Source organism: Triturus cristatus, chromosome 3_1, assembly GCF_964204655.1.
Source record: "Triturus cristatus chromosome 3_1, aTriCri1.1, whole genome shotgun sequence".
NCBI classification, from domain to species: domain Eukaryota; kingdom Metazoa; phylum Chordata; class Amphibia; order Caudata; family Salamandridae; genus Triturus; species Triturus cristatus.
The window spans coordinates 608,206,796-608,226,901 of record NC_140583.1 but is presented as its reverse complement, the minus strand read 5'-3'; the positions used below and the strand labels follow the sequence as shown (position 1 = coordinate 608,226,901).

Sequence of the window (20,106 nt, the reverse complement as noted above, 5' to 3'; positions counted from 1 at the left end):
CCTCTCACGGCGCGCAGGTGCGGAACCAAGGCTCGTCAGCCCAAATCGCTCGAGGGAGCTTAAATACATAAACAAAGTAGGTCGCACACTGCTCGTCATACCAGCAAATAGCCCCATAGAACTCTGGATAATGTAGTAGCAACGGTGAGTACGCCTATGCCACGAGTATGTCACTATAATGCCATCCCTGGACACGTGTTTCGAGGTAATTGCCTCTCGTCAGCAGGGAGCAGGTAGGTATGTGGGGTGCCAAGTAGACTGCCAAAATATTAAAGGTAAAATACCTCTCACGGCGCGCAGGTGCGGAACCAAGGCTCGTCAGCCCAAATCGCTCGAGGGAGCTTAAATACATAAACAAAGTAGGTCGCACACTGCTCGTCATACCAGCAAATAGCCCCATAGAACTCTGGATAATGTAGTAGCAACGGTGAGTACGCCTATGCCACGAGTATGTCACTATAATGCCATCCCTGGACACGTGTTTCGAGGTAATTGCCTCTCGTCAGCAGGGAGCAGGTAGGTATGTGGGGTGCCAAGTAGACTGCCAAAATATTAAAGGTAAAATACCTCTCACGGCGCGCAGGTGCGGAACCAAGGCTCGTCAGCCCAAATCGCTCGAGGGAGCTTAAATACATAAACAAAGTAGGTTGCACACTGCTCGTCATACCAGCAAATAGCCCCATAGAACTCTGGATAATGTAGTAGCAACGGTGAGTACGCCTATGCCACGAGTATGTCACTATAATGCCATCCCTGGACACGTGTTTCGAGGTAATTGCCTCTCGTCAGCAGGGAGCAGGTAGGTATGTGGGGTGCCAAGTAGACTGCCAAAATATTAAAGGTAAAATACCTCTCACGGCGCGCAGGTGCGGAACCAAGGCTCGTCAGCCCAAATCGCTCGAGGGAGCTTAAATACATAAACAAAGTAGGTCGCACACTGCTCGTCATACCAGCAAATAGCCCCATAGAACTCTGGATAATGTAGTAGCAACGGTGAGTACGCCTATGCCACGAGTATGTCACTATAATGCCATCCCTGGACACGTGTTTCGAGGTAATTGCCTCTCGTCAGCAGGGAGCAGGTAGGTATGTGGGGTGCCAAGTAGACTGCCAAAATATTAAAGGTAAAATACCTCTCACGGCGCGCAGGTGCGGAACCAAGGCTCGTCAGCCCAAATCGCTCGAGGGAGCTTAAATACATAAACAAAGTAGGTTGCACACTGCTCGTCATACCAGCAAATAGCCCCATAGAACTCTGGATAATGTAGTAGCAACGGTGAGTACGCCTATGCCACGAGTATGTCACTATAATGCCATCCCTGGACACGTGTTTCGAGGTAATTGCCTCTCGTCAGCAGGGAGCAGGTAGGTATGTGGGGTGCCAAGTAGACTGCCAAAATATTAAAGGTAAAATACCTCTCACGGTGCTGGTGTGACGAGCAGTGTGCGGCCAACTGGATTTGTTATATAAAGACCCACATTTGATGTCAGTTTTCAAGAAGAGAGATAGTCAAGAATGCTATTGATGCTTAGCTGAAATCGGCCTAAGCTGGATGACCTTCATCTCTTACAAATGTAAGGAATCATGGAAGATATCTGTTCTATTAAACTTCTCTTTACTCCTCAATCTCTTTCTGTTAGACCTGTCAGCCCTTTGGGTGGTCCCTCCTCATCATTATTTATTTTGTCCCACTTCTGCCTCAAACCCTGTTATAATTTTTCCTTTTTGGGAACCACCAGACTTGTTAGTGTTGATGCAGGGTCAGGGAGCCATTTTCCCTACCCCTGGAACTTCTGTCTGAGGGCCTGAGACACAAAATGGTGGCCACCCATTGTCACCTGTGACATAACCAGAACTCACTAGAGGTTTCTAGAACCTTCTGGAACATTCTAGAATCCTGGGATAGTGGGAGGCAGTTTTAGAATGTTGGGAGGCCATCTTAGAGAGGCAGTTGGCATCTGACTAGAGAGGAGAGAGGTCAGAGATAGAAGGAGGTCGGAGTAAGGCAGCAGGGGTGGAAACCAGTGCTTGGAGTGGGGTCCAGAAACCCACCCTTGATGCTAGTCCCTACTGACCAGCCCAGCCTAAAGCCCTGTGTGGGACCAAGACCAGAAGAACCATCTTAAGGATCTGAACATTTGGAACAGGCCTTAAAGAGGAAAAACAGCAAGCTCCTGACCTGTTCAGCGGTGTCCTCCTGGAGTCCTGACGTCGAGAAGCCTGGAGACCTGGGGCCTGAGGTAGAGAAGCGGCGCTGATAGAAAGCAGACGTCGTACCCGGAGCCGTCAGAGGTCGAGAGAGGGCGCCGGCGGAGGTCGTGGAGAGGCACCGGAGGTCGAGCAGGAAGTCACCTGAGGTCGAGGTGAGGGCGCCGACGGAGGTCGCGGAGAGTCACCTGAGGTCGAGGTGAGGGCGCCGACGGAGGTCGCGGAGAGTCACCTGAGGTCGAGGTGAGGGCGCCGACGGAGGTCGTGGAGAGTCACCTGAGGTCAGGCGTCGACGGGGGAGTGAAGTCCGCCCACCGGAGTCGCCGGAAACTGAGGTGAAGCGCGCCGGAGGTCGGGAGTGGAGATCGCACTCCGGAGACACCCGGAAGCGGGGAGACCGTGTCCCTGCGACGCCGGAAGGTGACATCGAACCGAGGCCGCCCAGCGACATCGATCCGGAGCTGCCTCACAGCGTCGACACGGCGCCAAGCGCAGCCGATAGTGGTGACATCGAACCGAGGCCGCCCAGCGACATCGAGTCGAGACCGCCCAGCGACATCGAGTCGAGGCCACCCAGCGACATCGAGTCGAGGCCGCCCAGCGACATCGATCTGGAGCCGCCTCACGGCATCGACACGGCGCCGAGCGGAGCCAATCGTTGAGGAAGAGACAGTAAGTGGTAGAGGGGGCGTCTAAGGCCCCGTGGAGCCCTAAAAGACCATTCTAGGGGCTAGAGGGGTGTTAGAACCAGCCTGGGAGAGCCAGGGGTGAACTGAGACTGGTGCAGTGACATCTGTGAGGGGCTGTGTAGTTTGGAGGGCCAGATCATTGGGTTATCCTCATTCTGCCTCAGCTTAAGCCCCAGCCTTGACCAATCTAGGTGGGACACCCCCATGCCACCCAAATGTCCACAAGCTGTATATGGGCAAAGTAAGACCAAGTTACCTCATGAAAGTGAACAGATCTGTAACTGTCATTGATTGCTTTACCTTATTTATTGAAGGTGCTTAATTTATTGTCTTCCACTAATTTATTCTTGCACTGTATTTATTGTCTGACTGTATTTATTTGCTATCTGTATTTATTGCACCTCTATTTATTCCTTGCTTAACTATGACCTGAACCTATTTGTTGAAACCTCGAAGTATTGTTGTTTATTTGACCTGCTCTTTTGAAAGAAAATCCTATTGTATTGTATTTATGATGTGAAGCCTGCAACTAAGAGAAAATAAGATAAAGACATATATATTTTCATCTTGACTTCCATAATTTTTACGGTGTAGTGTTGTTTTTGGAACGGATGAACGCATGGTTATTGTGAGGGTGTGACGTACGCTTAACACGGTGCCTGACCCCCAACCGCTCGAGCCAAGCTACCATTGTGCTGGGAACCTGGTGACTGCTAACCCGGTTGCCCTGTTTCCAACACTTTCCAATCAAACATCATGTAATCTTCACAACACTTTTCAGGAATACGCAGATGTGAAATACATTTTGTGCATCTGAAATCTTGATCCTTCTCATCCTGTCCACAGTTTATAAAATCCAACTGGATGGAAAAAAAAAGTGAGTAGAAATCACCGGAAGAGTCCTATATGATATTGGTCATTCCTCACTACCTATATCCACCAAAGGGTAAGCAGCTCTACATCCTCGCCAATAAACAACCCTACCTCAAATCTCCTGGCTGTCACCGCTGTTCATCAACATGTATATGTGGGGACTGGCCCGGTTAATTATGGATCAACATCTGAACATATAAATGTACATGGATGACACCAAATTACACACTCGACAGGCAATAATCTGAAACATTAAGACAAAGTCACCAATTGCTAGTGACATATATACCTAAGACGAAAGAGTGTAGCCAGTGCCTTAGCCATGCAACAGCAGAGGTCCTTGTAACCGGTATTTCCAGAGGGACTATTTGTTCACTTCAATGACAACAGGAACTGGGTACAACCCTTTCCTAACATAAAAAAGCAAATCCTTGCAATTTGTTGTGACACTAAACTGCCATTCAAGCCATGAGAAATAGCAATTTCTGACTGCCATGGTAAGAAAGGTTCCATCTCACCTGAGAGAGAGACGCTATTGAATTTCTGAGGTCATTGGTTCTGCAGTAGCTGAACTATTGCAACGTTTCTATAGTGAGGAATCGAGGAATGAGACATTCAAAATCTCCAAGCACTGCACAGTCTAGAAGCAGGAATAGTCTGATTAAATCTAGATAAGCCATGAGTCATAAACCCTGCATCGAGAGAATTTCCCTATCTACTGTAGGGGCAAACAATAAAATTCAAATTGACATGCAACATCTACAAAGCTCTAGTATGCCTGCCAAGCTTAGCACCTCTTTACATCCCTTGCTAAACCTTAGATTTGAAAATGCAGAATTGGTCGCTTAGAAGAAGCCTTCAGCATATGAGGAACAAGCCCAGTCCACAGCCTTGAAGAAAGCATTGAAGACACGCCTCATTTAGGAGGTATTAGCCAGTAAAAATGCCCAGTGTGGGTCCCTCTAGATGCAAGAAGGGGCCCCCATAGTGCACCAGATGTAACCCATCGTCCGAAGAACTGATAACTGTGTTATTGGCCTCTAACCAAATCTACCACCTTCCAATGGTGGTTGATTTGGTTGGTGCCTCCATAGACGTTTACCTCAAAGATGTTGGAGTGTTGCAAAATGGTCAGAAGTCAAAAACCTGGAGTACAATAAATACCGATTTGTTCTATTATTAGTGTACACAATACAGGATTTTAATTGCCAAACTTGTTGATACCCATTTCACAACATGAGAAGGATGATGAGAGAGTCTGATATGCCAGAAATCGAATTACCTTTGTTTGACCTACATTTAACATGCAGACTCTGTGGCCATTGCACCACTCACTAAGCTACCTCACCCATGATCCCTTTGCTGTTGTTTCACATTGTTGGCACAGTTTAATGGAGGAACAGATGTGCTGATGTCACATGTTTTTACCACAATTCTTTGTGAGTTACAGACTACCACATTTATTAAAAAATAAAATTAATAATTTCCGTGCCATCCAGGAAATTTTGATTTTCATTCAGTGAAATTTAATTGGATTGAAGTCATCTTGCACGAAAAAAGATGATGTGGATGTTTGGCTGAGTTCTTGACTGTTGAAAAGGGAATTCCTGAGTTCTAATGTCGGACGACATTTTGATTGAATGGAAATCACTGTAGTATTTCCCGATTCTCATTTCTCTTACCCCAGAATACTGAATGTGTCTCGGATTTATCGAATTGTAATCAAACAAAAACCTGCGTATTTATATGTGAATATCAGTGGAAACGTTATTCCCAGCCCATATTAAAGAATATCTTTGTCCACCCAGCTGTATGTGCTTTACTCTGAACTTGCAGACGAATAGCTTTTCCCGAGGATGGTTTCAGTTTTTGAACAGTAATTGTCTGCATATGTTATGTATTGATAATCCACCCCTTCGTGACAGCTCCAGAGCACTTTATATAGCAGGTTTAACTATCATCCATCAAAGTGGTGTTCATCTGGTGAATCCAAGATTGGTGTTTGAGGCTTTGATCTGCAAGCTGCAGAAACATGTATGTGGCAGGCACTCTGAAGGTTTGTGCTGTGCTAATGGATATACGCATGTCCAAGTGTGGTTACCGCTGCCTCTAAATCATAGAATAGTTTCGATGGTCAGTAAATCACTAAAGAAAGGAAGCAAAAATGAGACCTTGAGAGTTCGACCTGGCATCCTTGCTGTGGTTTCCCCAGACTTTTTGCCTCTACCTCCTGTATTTGTCCTGGATTTCGTTATTGCTGGCCTAGATGCTTTGAGCACTTTGCCACTGCTGATCAGTGTCAAAGTGCAAGTGCTCTCTATGTAAATTGGTATTGTGATTAGTTCTCCCTGATTGATATATTTGATTTACTGGTAAGCCCCTAGTAATGTGCACTGAGTGTGACAGGGCCTGTAAGTCAAATGTTACTAGTGGGCCTGCAGCACTGTTTCTGCAACCCACATGAGTATCCCTGAAAAGATGCAGTGCCTGTGCACAGTTTGTTAACTGCCATGTCGACTTGGCAAATGCACCCGCTTTCCAGGCCATAACCTTCCTTTTTCTTACACATAGGACACCCCTATGGTAGACCCTAGGTACCGCACTGGGAGTGCAGTGTATGTGAAAGGTCAGACATGTACTGATGTGTGTAACATGTCTTGATAGTGAAATACTGCCAATTTCGTTTTTCACAATTGTAAGGCTATCTTGCCCATTGGACACGAATGGGGAATGCTTTGTAACATTTCACAAGCATATCTTCCCACATGGATAAGATTGAGAAATTGAGTTTTGTATCCCTGATCTCAAAATGTAATAACACATCTTTTAGTAAAGATGGTTTTTGAATTGTGTGTTTGAAAATACCACTTTTGGAGAGTGGCTTTCTTGTTCAACCATCTGCCTGTTAGTGGATTTACTATCTGGTTTTGGTGTGACAGAGAAAGAGGATGTGTATTCCCTGTAGACAGCCTCTTGGGGGTTGAGGTGTGCCTGGCCCTTCTTGGATGACTCAGCCCTGAGCTGAATAGACCCTGGCTGCATATAGAGTGGTGGGAGGATATTTGCTTTACACCTGAATGGAGCCTTTCTCCCTTGCACATTGCTGTCTCCAACCCCTGGGTTCATGCTGCACCAGTGAGGACAGAACTGGTTTGGACTGGGCTCAGAGCCCCTTGCACAAAGACATCAAAGACATTTTGGGGTATAAGTATTAGACCTAGAAGCCATGAACTTTAGATCATTGCTGAAATTCAAGAGGAACCTTTGCCAAAGAGAAGAGCTGGAGAGACTGAGGAGAAGACGCATCGCCACACTGCTGCGAAAACTGACGCAGCGCCTGTTGCTGCTGCAAAAATCGAGGGATCACAGCAGAAGAAAACCGACTGAGAGACGCTTGACGCCACCGCATCGATCGCCGACGCATCCCGTATTTCCATGCATCGTACCTGTGCAGCAAGTTTTCCCGATGCATCACCTGTGGACTGGAATCGTCGCGAAGAATCGACGCATAACTCCCCATACAGACCGGATTCTAAGCAACCCTTTCTCTGCATGCAGCGGGACTGTCACATCGCCTCCCGAAGATCTCAGGACTTGACACGTATCTTTGTTTCTGACTCTGTGGCAGTTTTGTCTTGTGAATTTTGATGCAACTACAGGTACTTTGTGTAAAAGTCATGCATCCATAGTTTTCTATAGTACAAGTTCTTGAAGCCTATTGAACTGTGTATGTTGGATTTTTGTTGTTTTGGTTTTGTTTAGTTTAGCTAAAGATATTTTATTTTTCTAAACTGGTGTGGAGTCCTTTTGTGGTGTTTTCACTGTGTTACTGTGTGTGTTGATACAAATACTTTACACATTGCCTTTTGGATAAGCCTGTCTGCTCGTGCCAAGCTACCGAGGGGGTGTTCAGGAGTTATCTAAAGGGTGTAGCCCCCTTAACCTGACTAGAAGCAAGGGTCCCTATTTGGACAAAGGTACCTACCTCTGCCAACTAGAGACCCCCATTTCTAACATTGAGCAGCCATTTATTGAACTCGAAAGTAATGCTCTTTGCTAAGTAAAGCACAATTCAGAGTTCTTGGCACACTAAGCAACCGACAGAGGATATGTTGCATTTGCGGCACAAAGTTTGGATGTATTCTTTTTTTCTCACGGTCAATCCAGTGCCAACTATTCCTTGCTCAAATTGGGCATTGGCACATATCGTGCTGAGTTTCTTCAGCTTTATTTTTTCTAGGACCAGCATTTGGGTGACTGTGTGCTTTATTTGCCGGGCACCTCAAAGAGAAATAATGAACAGTTGTCACCTCAAATGGTAGATATGGGCTCGTTAGATGCAAGCCCAATGTTTAGTAAGGAACAAGGTGAGCATGACATTATTAGACAATTAAAGCATATACATCATAAACACATGAGCACTACTTAGTTTGTGCAGGTGGTTGCAAGTGGCATCTGCAGCACTCTTTTTTGAAGACTATGACTTATGGTTCAGCATCAGACTTTGACCCAGAGCAAAAGAGAGAGCAAGGAGCCATAGTGGGATTTGTGAGTAGTGAGATCAAAAGGGTTTGGACCAATATGCAGACACAGATGACTAGCACAATGTAAGGAAGCAACAGAGTGGGGCAGGGCATGGATGGATTCATATACTACAGTGAGGAACTGGGCAAAGGGCTTGTAATAGGTGCCAGCCTGCAGAGAGGGGTTTGAGAAGATTAAACAATGAACTATTGGGTAGCAAATTTAAGGAATTTTATAAATTGATAGAAACTTTGAGAGGGTTTCCAAAAGACGCTGATGCTGTTGTCTTGCTTGCTGAGTCAGGGTCGTGGAAGAGTGAAATATAATGTAGGGGCTATTTTGCGGATGCTGAGAAGGTGGTAAGCAGAGATGAAGACTGTGGCAATAAAGTTGCGGAGTCTTGCTTCGCTGACCAGCTGTTCCTCGAGGATGCAGGTGAAAGGGATAACTGAATGGGTGGTGAAGAGATGTAATGGGTTTAGGACGGTGCATTTGATGAGGAACAATTAATGATTTCTTGTGTGGTGTGGTTGTGTGTTACAAAGCACGTAGCTGTGCCGTATGGAGCGATACAAAGGCTAAGCTGGGAGTAAATTTGTAAGAGCAATGAATAACCAAAATATTTTAATGCCTTCAGCAAACCGATTGGAAAAAAACACAAATTGTAAAGAGTTACGGCCTAACTGGGCTATGTAATAGATGAATTGGGTGCACACGGACAGAGCCTTATAGAATGCTGACTAATACCCATGTGGGGTATGGGTATATAGGTAGACCAGAAGGCACAGTAGGATTGTCTGGTAAGGGTGAAGAAATGCTAGGAGAATACATACAAATGAGTTCTGTGCATGGAGTGGTTATCAGCAGCCTGCAGTGATTGGTAGTGACTGAGAGACCAAGCAGTTTGATGACTGAGGAGTCATTGTTGTGGTGAAGTTGGACATGTGCATGCAGGCTCGTTGGAGTGCATTTGGTGAAGGTGCCATTCCAGTCGTTGCAGAGTTCTCTGACAGTAAGGCACTCAGCGAGACTAAAAATACTTCTCTTTCACAGCTTGTTCTCCAAGAAGCAATTGGGGGGGGGGACTAACTGGTATTTTGGGAGGGCAGCCTGACTGATAGTTGTAGAGGGTAGACATGCAAAGGACTGCTTTATCGTAGTGGGATGACAATACTGGTTAAGAAGCAGGGAGTAGAGGTGACAGAGTAGGGACTGATCGACATGCTTTATATGTGACATAAATTAGGGCTCCCGGTTTTATGGTATTTATTTTTTTACCATTTCTGTCTGTATTTATCCATATTTATTTTTTGCCCATTTTATCTGTATTTATCCATATTTATCTTGTGTTTTGTGTATAAATGAAGTTGCAAAAGAGTACATTTCCATATATAACTGATCGCACACTCATACTTTGATGTCTGTCGTGATTTAGCTATTTAAGCTGTCAAATATTGCGTAGCTATACATCCACTAAATATCACCATTATACTACAAATGTATGGTGACATATGCCTTTATTTAAAGAAATTTCATCCTGTTTTTTAATTTCCCATGCTGTCCATCTGCTCAGCTGTTGGGCTACAATTCATGAAAGACAGCACGAGTCACTTAAAAGAAGCACATTTTCTGTATTTATCCACTTTTAAAAATAAATGCCGACAGAAAACACATTGTTTTCTGTCTGTATTTATCTGTAAAAATCCATAAAAACGGAAAACAGGGAGCCTTAGACATAATAGAGGAGAGAGTTTTAATGATTTAAGAGGCAGAGGGACCAGCAGGGATGTAGGAATGTCTGGATATGAGGGGTATGGGGGTCCAGTTCAGCCGTTGAGGTGGGAGGGAAGGTTGAGAAAGATAGCTAGAATGAGAGATGACTTGGAATGGATAAATGAAGATTTGAGGGTAGAGGAGGGAGAATGTGAGGGTGATGTCCTGATCATTTGGATTTGGTTAATAATAAACGAATCAAGTGATCTGCGGTAAGACAAGATTGTAAGATAGGTGTACTTGGTCATGGTGTTTGCAGTTTTGAGTTCTGTAACACTTGACTCACCTTAGTCTGGTTTGCTTCTACCCCACCTTCCCCCGTTTGCCAATGGGCTTCTCTGACCTCAATACCTTGATTTACTTGCATGAGTGGTTTAATTGTTTATATCTCTCTCACAGTATTTCATTTAATTTACAATAGGTGCTGCTATTCCATGACCAAAACTATGGCATTCATTATGAATACACCATCCCAGTAAACCTTTCAGAGGAGATGCAGAAGGAACCTGAAAAGCAGCAGGAATCTTTGTACATCTGGACGCACAGCGGTTGGGAAGGATGCAGTGTGCAGTGTGGAGGAGGTAGGAAATTCAGTCCGATTACTACCTGGTGATTACAAAGGCAGCATAAGACGACCCCACTCTGTGTAGCAATACATACTGTGGAACAGTACATAACCCCTTCGATGCGCATGACGGAGCGGTTCCGTCATGCGCATCGGTTGCGCTGTGCGTATGACGGAACCGCTCCGTCATGGCCCCGCCCGCGCAATAGAACCTTCAGCACAGCGCGGTAATCTGCGCAGCGCTGAAGGGGTTAAGTATAGAAACTACAGATTTACCTATGGCAAGGAACGTGACAATTGGTATATGTATATTGCAACTTTTTTCCCCACAATTTTCTCTAGAATTGCAATAAAATCAAATGTAACAATGGGTACAAGAATCAACATCAGTCACATGACAGCCAACCCGAAAAAACAACCATGGCCTTTATAAAAATCATTCCAAGTCACAGACACAATAAACCTACCTTCCTATGACCACCCAGAATATTTTCCAAATAGGAGCATCTGAGAAATCAATCAAACCACAGCCAGTGTGAACACCTAACAAATAATTTTAACTGCAAAAACCTTAATGTTTTCAAATTGTAACTAGTCTAAAAATCTCTAAAACCACAATCTGCCTAACTATATCCAAAACTATGCATTCAGACCAAGAACTTGCCAAATCCAAATGAGCCTTATTGCTGAAGCCTCCGTTTGGGTATCTGAGGGTCTTCCAGCAAGGGGAGGCTTCTGCCATATTGTTGCCCAAGAGTGACTGGTGGGTGTTGACTTTCAGTGGAAGTACCCAACCGCCATAGTTCACAGGTGGATGGGGAAATAGTAGTATGGAGTGTTTGCTATGCTGGGTTCCCTCCCCGCTCCATCCCCCACAGCACAAATCTTGTACAACAGATTGAGAGTTTTAAACCAGAGCTGTTCGAGCACACACTCAGTACATTTAGACGAGCTTTGCTGGTCTTCATGTGGGTGCTGCATGTGGGAGGCAGTGGATGGTCTCAGAGAGTCTCTCTACTGGGCAGTCTCTGGGGACCCCATTCACCTTGAAGAAGGAGGCACAGAGACTACTTCTCCAAGCAGCTGACACCTGTCTCCTGCATTAGTTATTCACATTTCCTCTTCATTTTACAAAGCGCTCTAAAGTAATGAAAGGGTGGATGGGAAACCCCCCCACCCCTTTTCCTGTTTACCCTAATGGAGAGGGAATACATTTTCTTTACCCTGTCCACCAAGATATTTAGGTCCAGATTTCACACAACGCAGCACAGAATCCAAATTTGCTGCGCTGCATTGCATAAGGAGGAAAACACAAAGCAGTGACATAGCTACAATTTTGCACTGCTGCTGGTGACATCCCCTGTGCTGGAGCACAAAAAGTCTGCCATGAATGACACATGGCGCAGTGGGAAGTGTACAGTGCAGTGCATTGGACCTGGGGCCCTGGATGCAAACACTTCCAGTACAAATCCCTCTGCGGAGAATACTGCAGAAGTCAGACGCATTAGTTGTGTTCTGTGCACTGCAGCATATGTAATGCAATGGTTTCTGGAGGAAATCTACACATTTACCCTTATTTGCAGCTGCTTTCACTAAGTGTTGGTTTTTGATGCAAAGTTCAGACAGTCTGTCTTAGTTTCTCAGGCTCTATGACAAAGCTTATTGCAATTTGCACTATAAGGGGCCTTATAATGCCAGCAGCGGGCCCGCCTCCTATAGTCCGTTGGAAATGGAAGGGGCACTATCGTTGAGACGAGAGAACCAGCTGACACAGGTTGTATATCGACACCCAGTGCAGAGACCTAGGCACAGAGGAGGCGGGCCCGCTGCTGGCATTATGAGTCCCCTTATATCTACAATCAGGAACCAGTGAATTGTTAAATCTCTGGCCATTGAAGTTACCGGGAGTGATTGCTCGTTCTTCATAAGGGATATGCGTTACGGTCTATTTAGGACCTAAAATTATTATATACCTGATGGTAAATAGGAACCTGTTTCTCAGAACAGAGGACAGGAACCTTTCGTTCTGGCAGTTAAAAGACTGACACAGCATTTGCTGCATTAATTTCTTGATGTCAATGGGAAGCACATCACTGAGAGTGATCTGACTTACCTGTAGTTCCTCTAAGAGGGAGGTTTTAATCCCTGATACACCTTTTGTCCTGAGGAAGGTGGGATTTATAATTCCAAAACCACCGAAACGCATCTGTTGAAAAATTACTGAATCCAACCACAAGAAAAATTACTGTAACAAACCAGGCTGGACAGTAATGATGATATGAACTCTACATGAGAAGTTGGATCAGGTAACAGTACCTCCTTGACTGCACAATTGGGTCTCCTGTTAGGTTTCCATAGTTTTCTTTTCCTTGCATATCTTTGTGTAAAATGTTTCCCTATTAAAAATCGACATATTGTCTTTATTGTCTCAACCAATATAACGTGTTTGTTTTAAATGTACATTGGATGTATTGTGTCTTATGAATTGTTTTTATTGCCCATTAGATATATTGTGTTTTTTATGAATTGCAAGGCAACCAAGGTTTTTAGATGTAACGTGTAATGTTTAAAATATGCGCCTATTTTTTTTATATGAATTAAGCCTCTGACACTACATTGTTGGGCCTGGTGGTATTTTAGTTAAGTGATTCTAGTGTATGTGCACTCCCTGCTTGCAGGGATTTATGAGCCTGAGTGAATTGTGTTTGCGTGAATCTGAGCTCTTTCTCATTTCCAAGGGACAACTTTTCCTTTACTGTCAAGCAGTGCCCTGGTCCCCTTGGTTGGTGGGGCCACCTCTCTTTTCTACTCACTAATCACAGATGACCTAAGAAAAAAATGACAAATAACACGCAACGAATGCGCTAACTCCCAAATAGCAACCAAAAGCTAAAAAGGTTTTTAATATTTTGCGTAATAGCTCTAATCAAGAGAGCCTGAGCCAGGCAGTATCATCCTCATAGGAGGTCTGTGACAACATTTCTGATTTCTTTGAGGACAAGATCAGCAAGATCCTGGAGACTATTAGTGTACCTCATATGCTAAATGATCCCAGATGTGAGGTTGCCTCCCCTATTAGTAAGGATCCCCCTCAGTACGGGAATACATTTGAATTGTATGAATCCCTAACAGAGGATCTCTTTTATACCATCGCAATGTCTACCTCCTGCGGCTCTCCTTTTGACCCTGTACCCCATAGGGTCTGGAAAGAGCTAGTGGATGAACTTTTTCTGCCACTTATTCAACTCTGTAGTCAGTCACTAAAATCTGGCACTGTTCCTCCAGACTGGAAGAAGGTGATATTTACTCCTATGCTAAAAAAGCCTCCCTGGACTAGGGAATCCTCCGTAATTACAGGCCAATATCTCTCCTGCCTTATCCAGTTAAAATACTGGAACGTTTTGTCAGCCGGAAACTGTGTCAATTTGTGGAAGACAATCTCCTCCTTGAAGGAGAGCAATTTAGCTTTAGGCTGAATCATGGCATTGAATCTGCCTTGCTTGTGGCACTGGAAGAACTCAGAATGCGGAATGACGGCGGCCAATGAGCTGTCTTTCAGCTGCATTTGATACGGTGAACCACAGTACGTTTTTGGATCGACTTTCTTCAATCCATGTGTGTGGCACCGTATATAGTTGGATGTGTTCCCTTTTAATCTGAACGCTGTCAGGCAGTTGCTCTTTTCACATACTTTTCTGACTCTAAGAATTTGGATCACGGAGTTCCGCGAGGCTCAGCTTTGAGTCTGGTCTTGATTAACATCTATCTGAGACCTCTGATCATTCTCATTAAATCTCATAATTTCAGAGTGGTTAACATTGCAGATGACACCCAATTAATTTTGTCTTTAGACAACGGCCAACCAGCATCTGTCACTACTTTTCATAACTGTAGGATGGCTTGATCTTAATTCCCTCAAATTTAATGGGGAACAAATTAGCTCTTGTGTTGCTCCACAAGCAAAGACCAAACTGCAATTCCTTCGAACTTCTGGCCTGTGCCTTCTGCTCTGGGGTTATCCTCTTCCGAATCTGTCCATAACCTATGGGCTACGTTGGATAATAAACTTTCCATGGAAACACAAGTGAATAAAGTTGCTGGCACATGTTTTTCACTACTTCAAGGTCTTCGGAAGATTCTCCCGCTGTTACTTCCTAATTCTAAATTACTCATTCTTAGTGTTATTGTGAGCAGGTTGGATTATTGTAATGCTGTTCTGTTAGGAGCACCAGAGTTTCTTCTAAATAGACTGCGCAGTGTCCAGGTCTCTGCTGCGAAGTTGGCCTTAAACAGACCAAGGAGGCCATCTGTTTCCATGGCCTTAAAAGATCTGCACTGACTTCAGCTGCGGCAGCGTATAACGTTTAAATCCCTCTGCATTGTTTTTACAGCCCTCCGAGGAAGTGGACCAATGCCCCTGAAAAAAAAACTAAAAATATATGTGATGTATTTTTGTTTTTAACTGAATATGTGTATTATGCTGTACTTTTATGATCTTCCTGCCTAAGATCGAATGAAGTTACTATTGATTGATTGATTGAGACTAAAAATATAATCCCTTAGGAGGTGCCTTCGTTCTGCCACTGCCAGCCTTGTGTGCATTCCAAAATTTAGGAAGGCTAGACACGGTGGACAGGCTTTTAATGTGAGGGCATCCTACATCTGGAATCAGCTTCTTGCCCCCATGAGATCTTTTGTGAATTTAGAAAAGTACTGAAAATTTGTCTCTTGACAAAGTTATTTCTGTTTATATTGTAGCACTTCTCACTCTTGGTATTATCTCAGTTGTAGCTTTTCCCTTCCCCATCCTTTCCTTCCCTTCCCTTGAGCTCCGGTGAGTCTCTACCAGCGCCAGGATACCAGTATGGTTACATTGCGCTTTATTAATGTTTTAAATAAATAAATAAATTTGCAGAACCAATATAAAACCATGCAGTTTTTTTTCTTTTCTTTTCTTTTTTTGTTTGTTTTTATAATCCTCATTCACCTCTGACCTCTGTGGCCAAACCAGCTGCCTGTACGTTACACGTTGTTGATTGCAGGTTTAGGATTTCGCCCCCCTGCTGGTACACCTGCGTACTCGGAGGGCATTGTCCCGAAATGGGCACGGTCACTCTCCAATGTGGTCCAGTATACACTGGCAACTGCTGATGTTGGCAATAACGGAGCGAGAGAGGCCCAACGCAGTTTAGAGAGATCCAGAGAGATATAATCATAGGAACAATTTCTATTAACAGAGATACGGAGACATAGGATTCTCAACAGTTCTCACGCACTTCAGCATTTGACCATCTTAATAAAAAGTCCCAGTGTGCTTTTTCCTCCTAGTCTGGATCCTTCTCAGTTCTAGCTTGGACGTCGAAATGACTGAAGCAGCCACTCAGCGTGCAAAGGAGACAAGCATTCCACCCATTTTTTGCATATTTCCCTCGTAGCTAAAAGTATGGCATAAAAGAGGAAAGCCCTTTCTGGGCCTGTAACTTCGCTGGAGATCCCAAAAATTATCAAGGAAAGGCTCAGTTGAACTTGAAAACCTAGGATGGCCAAGATGGTTTCACCAACTTCTACGCAAAAGTCAGAAATGGCTGGACATTCCTTGAACATATGTATATCAGATGCTTTCTCCAGGCCACATTTCTGGCATCTGACAGGGAATATAAAATCATGCTTGTTCTCCAAAATAATGGCAACTCACCACTAGTCTATAAAATCCATCCCAAGCCTCTACCAATTTCTAAACGACTGCAAGACCAAACGTTATAAAATGAATTCCAAGCTGCAACTAAGCTATAAAAGTAATGATTAAAAACTCTATTCTTTAATTCCACTTCACAAAGATGACCAATTTATAAAAACAGTGCAGAAACACAGACAAAATTATTAAGGTACTTACAAACCATGCAGTGCCACAGTCATGGCCACATCAAAACACCTGCGTTACTATCACATTGATTTGTAAAACTTCTCTACGGATGTACCACCATGCACAACTGGCAATTAATCATATTTGGCCTAAAAAACTGTCAATCAAAAGCATTGTGTGAGCCTAAAATAGGGATTGCTAATACAGCATACAGCAAATACAAGAGATCTATTGACCATCATTGAGACTGCCTACAAAAGTTTCACTGGGGAGGAGTAATAATGCTTTTCTTCCAGGTGAACGCAAAACCGTGCTATCCTGTTCTCGGATTGTCAACAAGACGATGGTGCTAGCGAATGAGAGTGACTGCCAGCACATCGCCCGCCCAGAGCCCCAAGTTAGGCGGTGTAACTCGCACCCCTGCCAGTCCAGGTAAGAGTTTCTGCACACACAGCAGCAATGGTAGCCATAGTTACAGCATCATTGGCGAAGTCTAAGTAATATGAGCGGCTTCTATAAGGCCCACTGCCGCACCAGCCCAATGAGATACTGTGCTTTTCGCATATGATGCCATAAGGGAATGACCTACCCAATGGAACGAGACAGAAGTTTTATTTTCTTGCAGATGACCCATATTCTCTCTCTCTCTTCACTTTACTCCTTCCTCCATTTCTATTTTTGTCTCCTTCTCGTTTCGTGTTTATGCCCTCCCTCCCACCACTTTCTTTTCATCTTCCTCACTTCTCTTCTTCTATTCTCACTTTCTTTTACACTACCCATTATTGTAGTTTACCCATTTTGCAATCTTTGTGCCTTCCTTGTTCTTCTGTTTGTTTTTCTTTCCCTCGATCTCTTCTGCTTTTTCATCTCCCTGTCTCATACCTCATTCCTTCCACTCCTGGGTATGAGATTGACACTTGGATATAACTTGTTTTCTTTCTTTCAGTCTACTGTATTAGGTGAGAGAGGAGAGTTGCCTCCTAATATATCAATTTATTAATTCGCTAATAGAGTTACGATATGTGCCGGTGAGAAGCTGGAGAAAACCTGTCGTTGTTTTGAGTGTATGCCTTCTGTCTCTGAACCCTCATTTCTTCCCAGTTGGGTGTATTTTAATGGAAGGCTCAGTTTGTAGGGTTGGCAGTCTGTGAGCTGTGGGTGCCGTCGTGAGGAAGACAGACACTCTGTGAGCAAAATCTATTTGGGAGTTTCACGTACCCCGCATAGTACACACATAGAAGTGACCTGAGGTACAGGGGCTTTCCACAGAGCACTTAATTTGACCAAGCTAAGAAACTGGGCTACGAACGTTATGTGCCTAAATGTGCAACGTACCCCATCTCCCCGCTAATGTTTTGCCAATGCTAGTTCACAGCCTTTAACATTCAATGAACCATTGGAAATGAGCAGGAGGTTAGCTACTGTGGCTGAATCCACTGTTTTTGTTAGTGGCAGGTGCTGTAAATATATATCTATAAGAGCCTTTGATATTGCATTGGTTCTGTAAAACTGCCCCACTATGGCTTTATGCTCCAGTAGTCTCATGAAAGCTGTGTTTGGAAGGATATTGAGTTGGCAGCTCCAAATCTCATTGAAACTATTAAATTTGTATTCTGTGAAATGAACAGTGCTTTGTGGAAACCTGACTCAAACTTCCGGACTATGGGTCCAATAAGCGAGCTTTTAGTTTTAGGCCAGTAAGGTTTCTCAGGGCATCAGGTTCAGATATATTATGAAACAAAGTCTTTTAATATTTTAGTTCTAACTAATTTCCCAAAAGAAATATCCATAAACCTAATGCTTCGTATTGCTATTTTGCAGCGTTCTAAAGGATTTCATCAGCAAATACTCACTTAGTAGTAGTATTCATTTTATATATTAGTAAGCGCTTCTTTGTTATGTGAACATGTAATGTATTTGATTTTACACATCTTTACTTGCAATTATAATTGTTCATATTTAGGCATAGTCTTTCTTAGTTTGGTGGTATTTTCCCTTACCTACAAGGTCTTTTAACCAAAAGTAAACGTCAACATTTATAGGAATGTAAATCTGAAAAAATATCTGATAGGTCGCATATGGACTACCCGAAATGGAAGACATTTTTTTTATTACCTTCAACCTTACCTCTAGAATAAGTTACCCTTTCCTATTTGTTCCTGTCAGTTTTACTGTCTTCAAAAAGTTGTTGAAACCTGACTATTTTAGCCATTTCCTGTTTTGCCTGCTATTCTCATTCTTCTGTTTTAGGTTATAGGGCTGGGATACTCCTGTTGGAGTGAGCTGTCTGCATTATATCAAGTGTTGATAAGCAGATGACAACTGACTTATGTCTTAGTTCATTAATGGCATTGACTTCAGGGCAGGGTTGGGCGATGATTATTTCTAACGTCATGTTTAAAAACTATCACTTTTAATAAATGCCTCTTCGTGCATGTATGTCATCTAATACACTCAAACGCTTCTGCTTGGTATAACAAATACTCTTATTTCGGTTTTGAAGAGGTTTTATTATAGGTTGCATGATGATTGTCCCACGAATTACATGCCAAATATTTATATTCATAGCTGGGCTTGTGAACAGGCAAATAGATCCAAGCCAGACCCTTGGCTCGTGTGGGGCTTAGAGGTGTGGCTATCGATAATGCAGCAGGTGCAATGGCAGCGAGGCTCAGTGTGAGGCGCCTACTTTATCCTAATTAGTGTGTGTGTTTTTGCCACACATTCATGGGATTAGGGGCCAATTTCTTTGTTTGCAGCAGGACCCATGGCACGCGTGCTACCCCGCCACCCTGGCCCGGGTCTCCGCTTGGTAATGTGTTGGCTCGCCCGCCCCTACTCGAGAGAGTGCTAACTCCCTCCAGCAGTGACCCCGCTCGCGCGCATTCCGCTCTCTTGTCGGCTCAGACCACACGTTCACACTCCGTGGCCCGCCGAGTGGAAACATCTCAGAAGCACATTCCTTCGGTCTCTGTAGAATTTGACTTTCCACTTGTGCTTGCCCACCCAGTTCTTAGAAACGCGTCCAGGGGTATTCTCAGGCCCTCTCACACCTCTTAAAGAAGCCATTGTCTATGGCTGCGGCGATCCTGGGCGGGAAACAGAAGGCTTCTCTGGACCTGTGTGAACGACCCTCGGCGGCGCCTCTTCCAATGTTGTTCTTTCTTCCAAGCCCAGCGCATTCCAGCACGGCTGAAACTGAATCTTACAGCAACATTCAGATTGGAATTTTTGCAGATTGCATTGCTGTTTTCGTTTGAGGAACTTGATTTACCTTTCTACCAAAGTGGGCCTAACACAAGTTCTTGTGAAGGGGTCCGTGGGCAGCCCAGATCAATAAACAAAATGGCAGATTTTACAATTGGAAAAAATCTTCATGCAGGCAGACCACGTCCTAGAAAGCTCAAAAAATGGACCACATTTACAAAGATATTCGCAGCAAGGCTGCAGTGAAAAGCTGGGCATTATTTCTTATGTAAATCTACCCAAAAAACAGGTCCACTTTTTCCCAGTGGGAACTTGTACATTTAGGGAGAAACAGATCACGTGTGTGCCATTGCACTGCTGCCCCCCTTTAAACTATTTGTTTTCTTCAATCAAAAAAGTAATG

At 44.0% G+C, this 20,106-nt stretch overlaps 1 protein-coding gene across 2 annotated transcripts in view; it reads left to right on the top strand.

Annotated features, from left to right (window-relative positions):
- ADAMTS17 (ADAM metallopeptidase with thrombospondin type 1 motif 17) overlaps positions 1 to 20,106 on the top strand; it is a 957,220-nt gene that overhangs the window by 781,490 nt on the left and 155,624 nt on the right. For both annotated transcript variants that reach the window (XM_085644533.1, XM_085644532.1), the window contains 2 exons: positions 10,490 to 10,649; positions 16,793 to 16,928. In XM_085644533.1, coding sequence (XP_085500659.1) covers positions 10,490 to 10,649; positions 16,793 to 16,928 — 296 coding nt within the window. The remainder of the gene's footprint in view (positions 1 to 10,489; positions 10,650 to 16,792; positions 16,929 to 20,106) is intronic.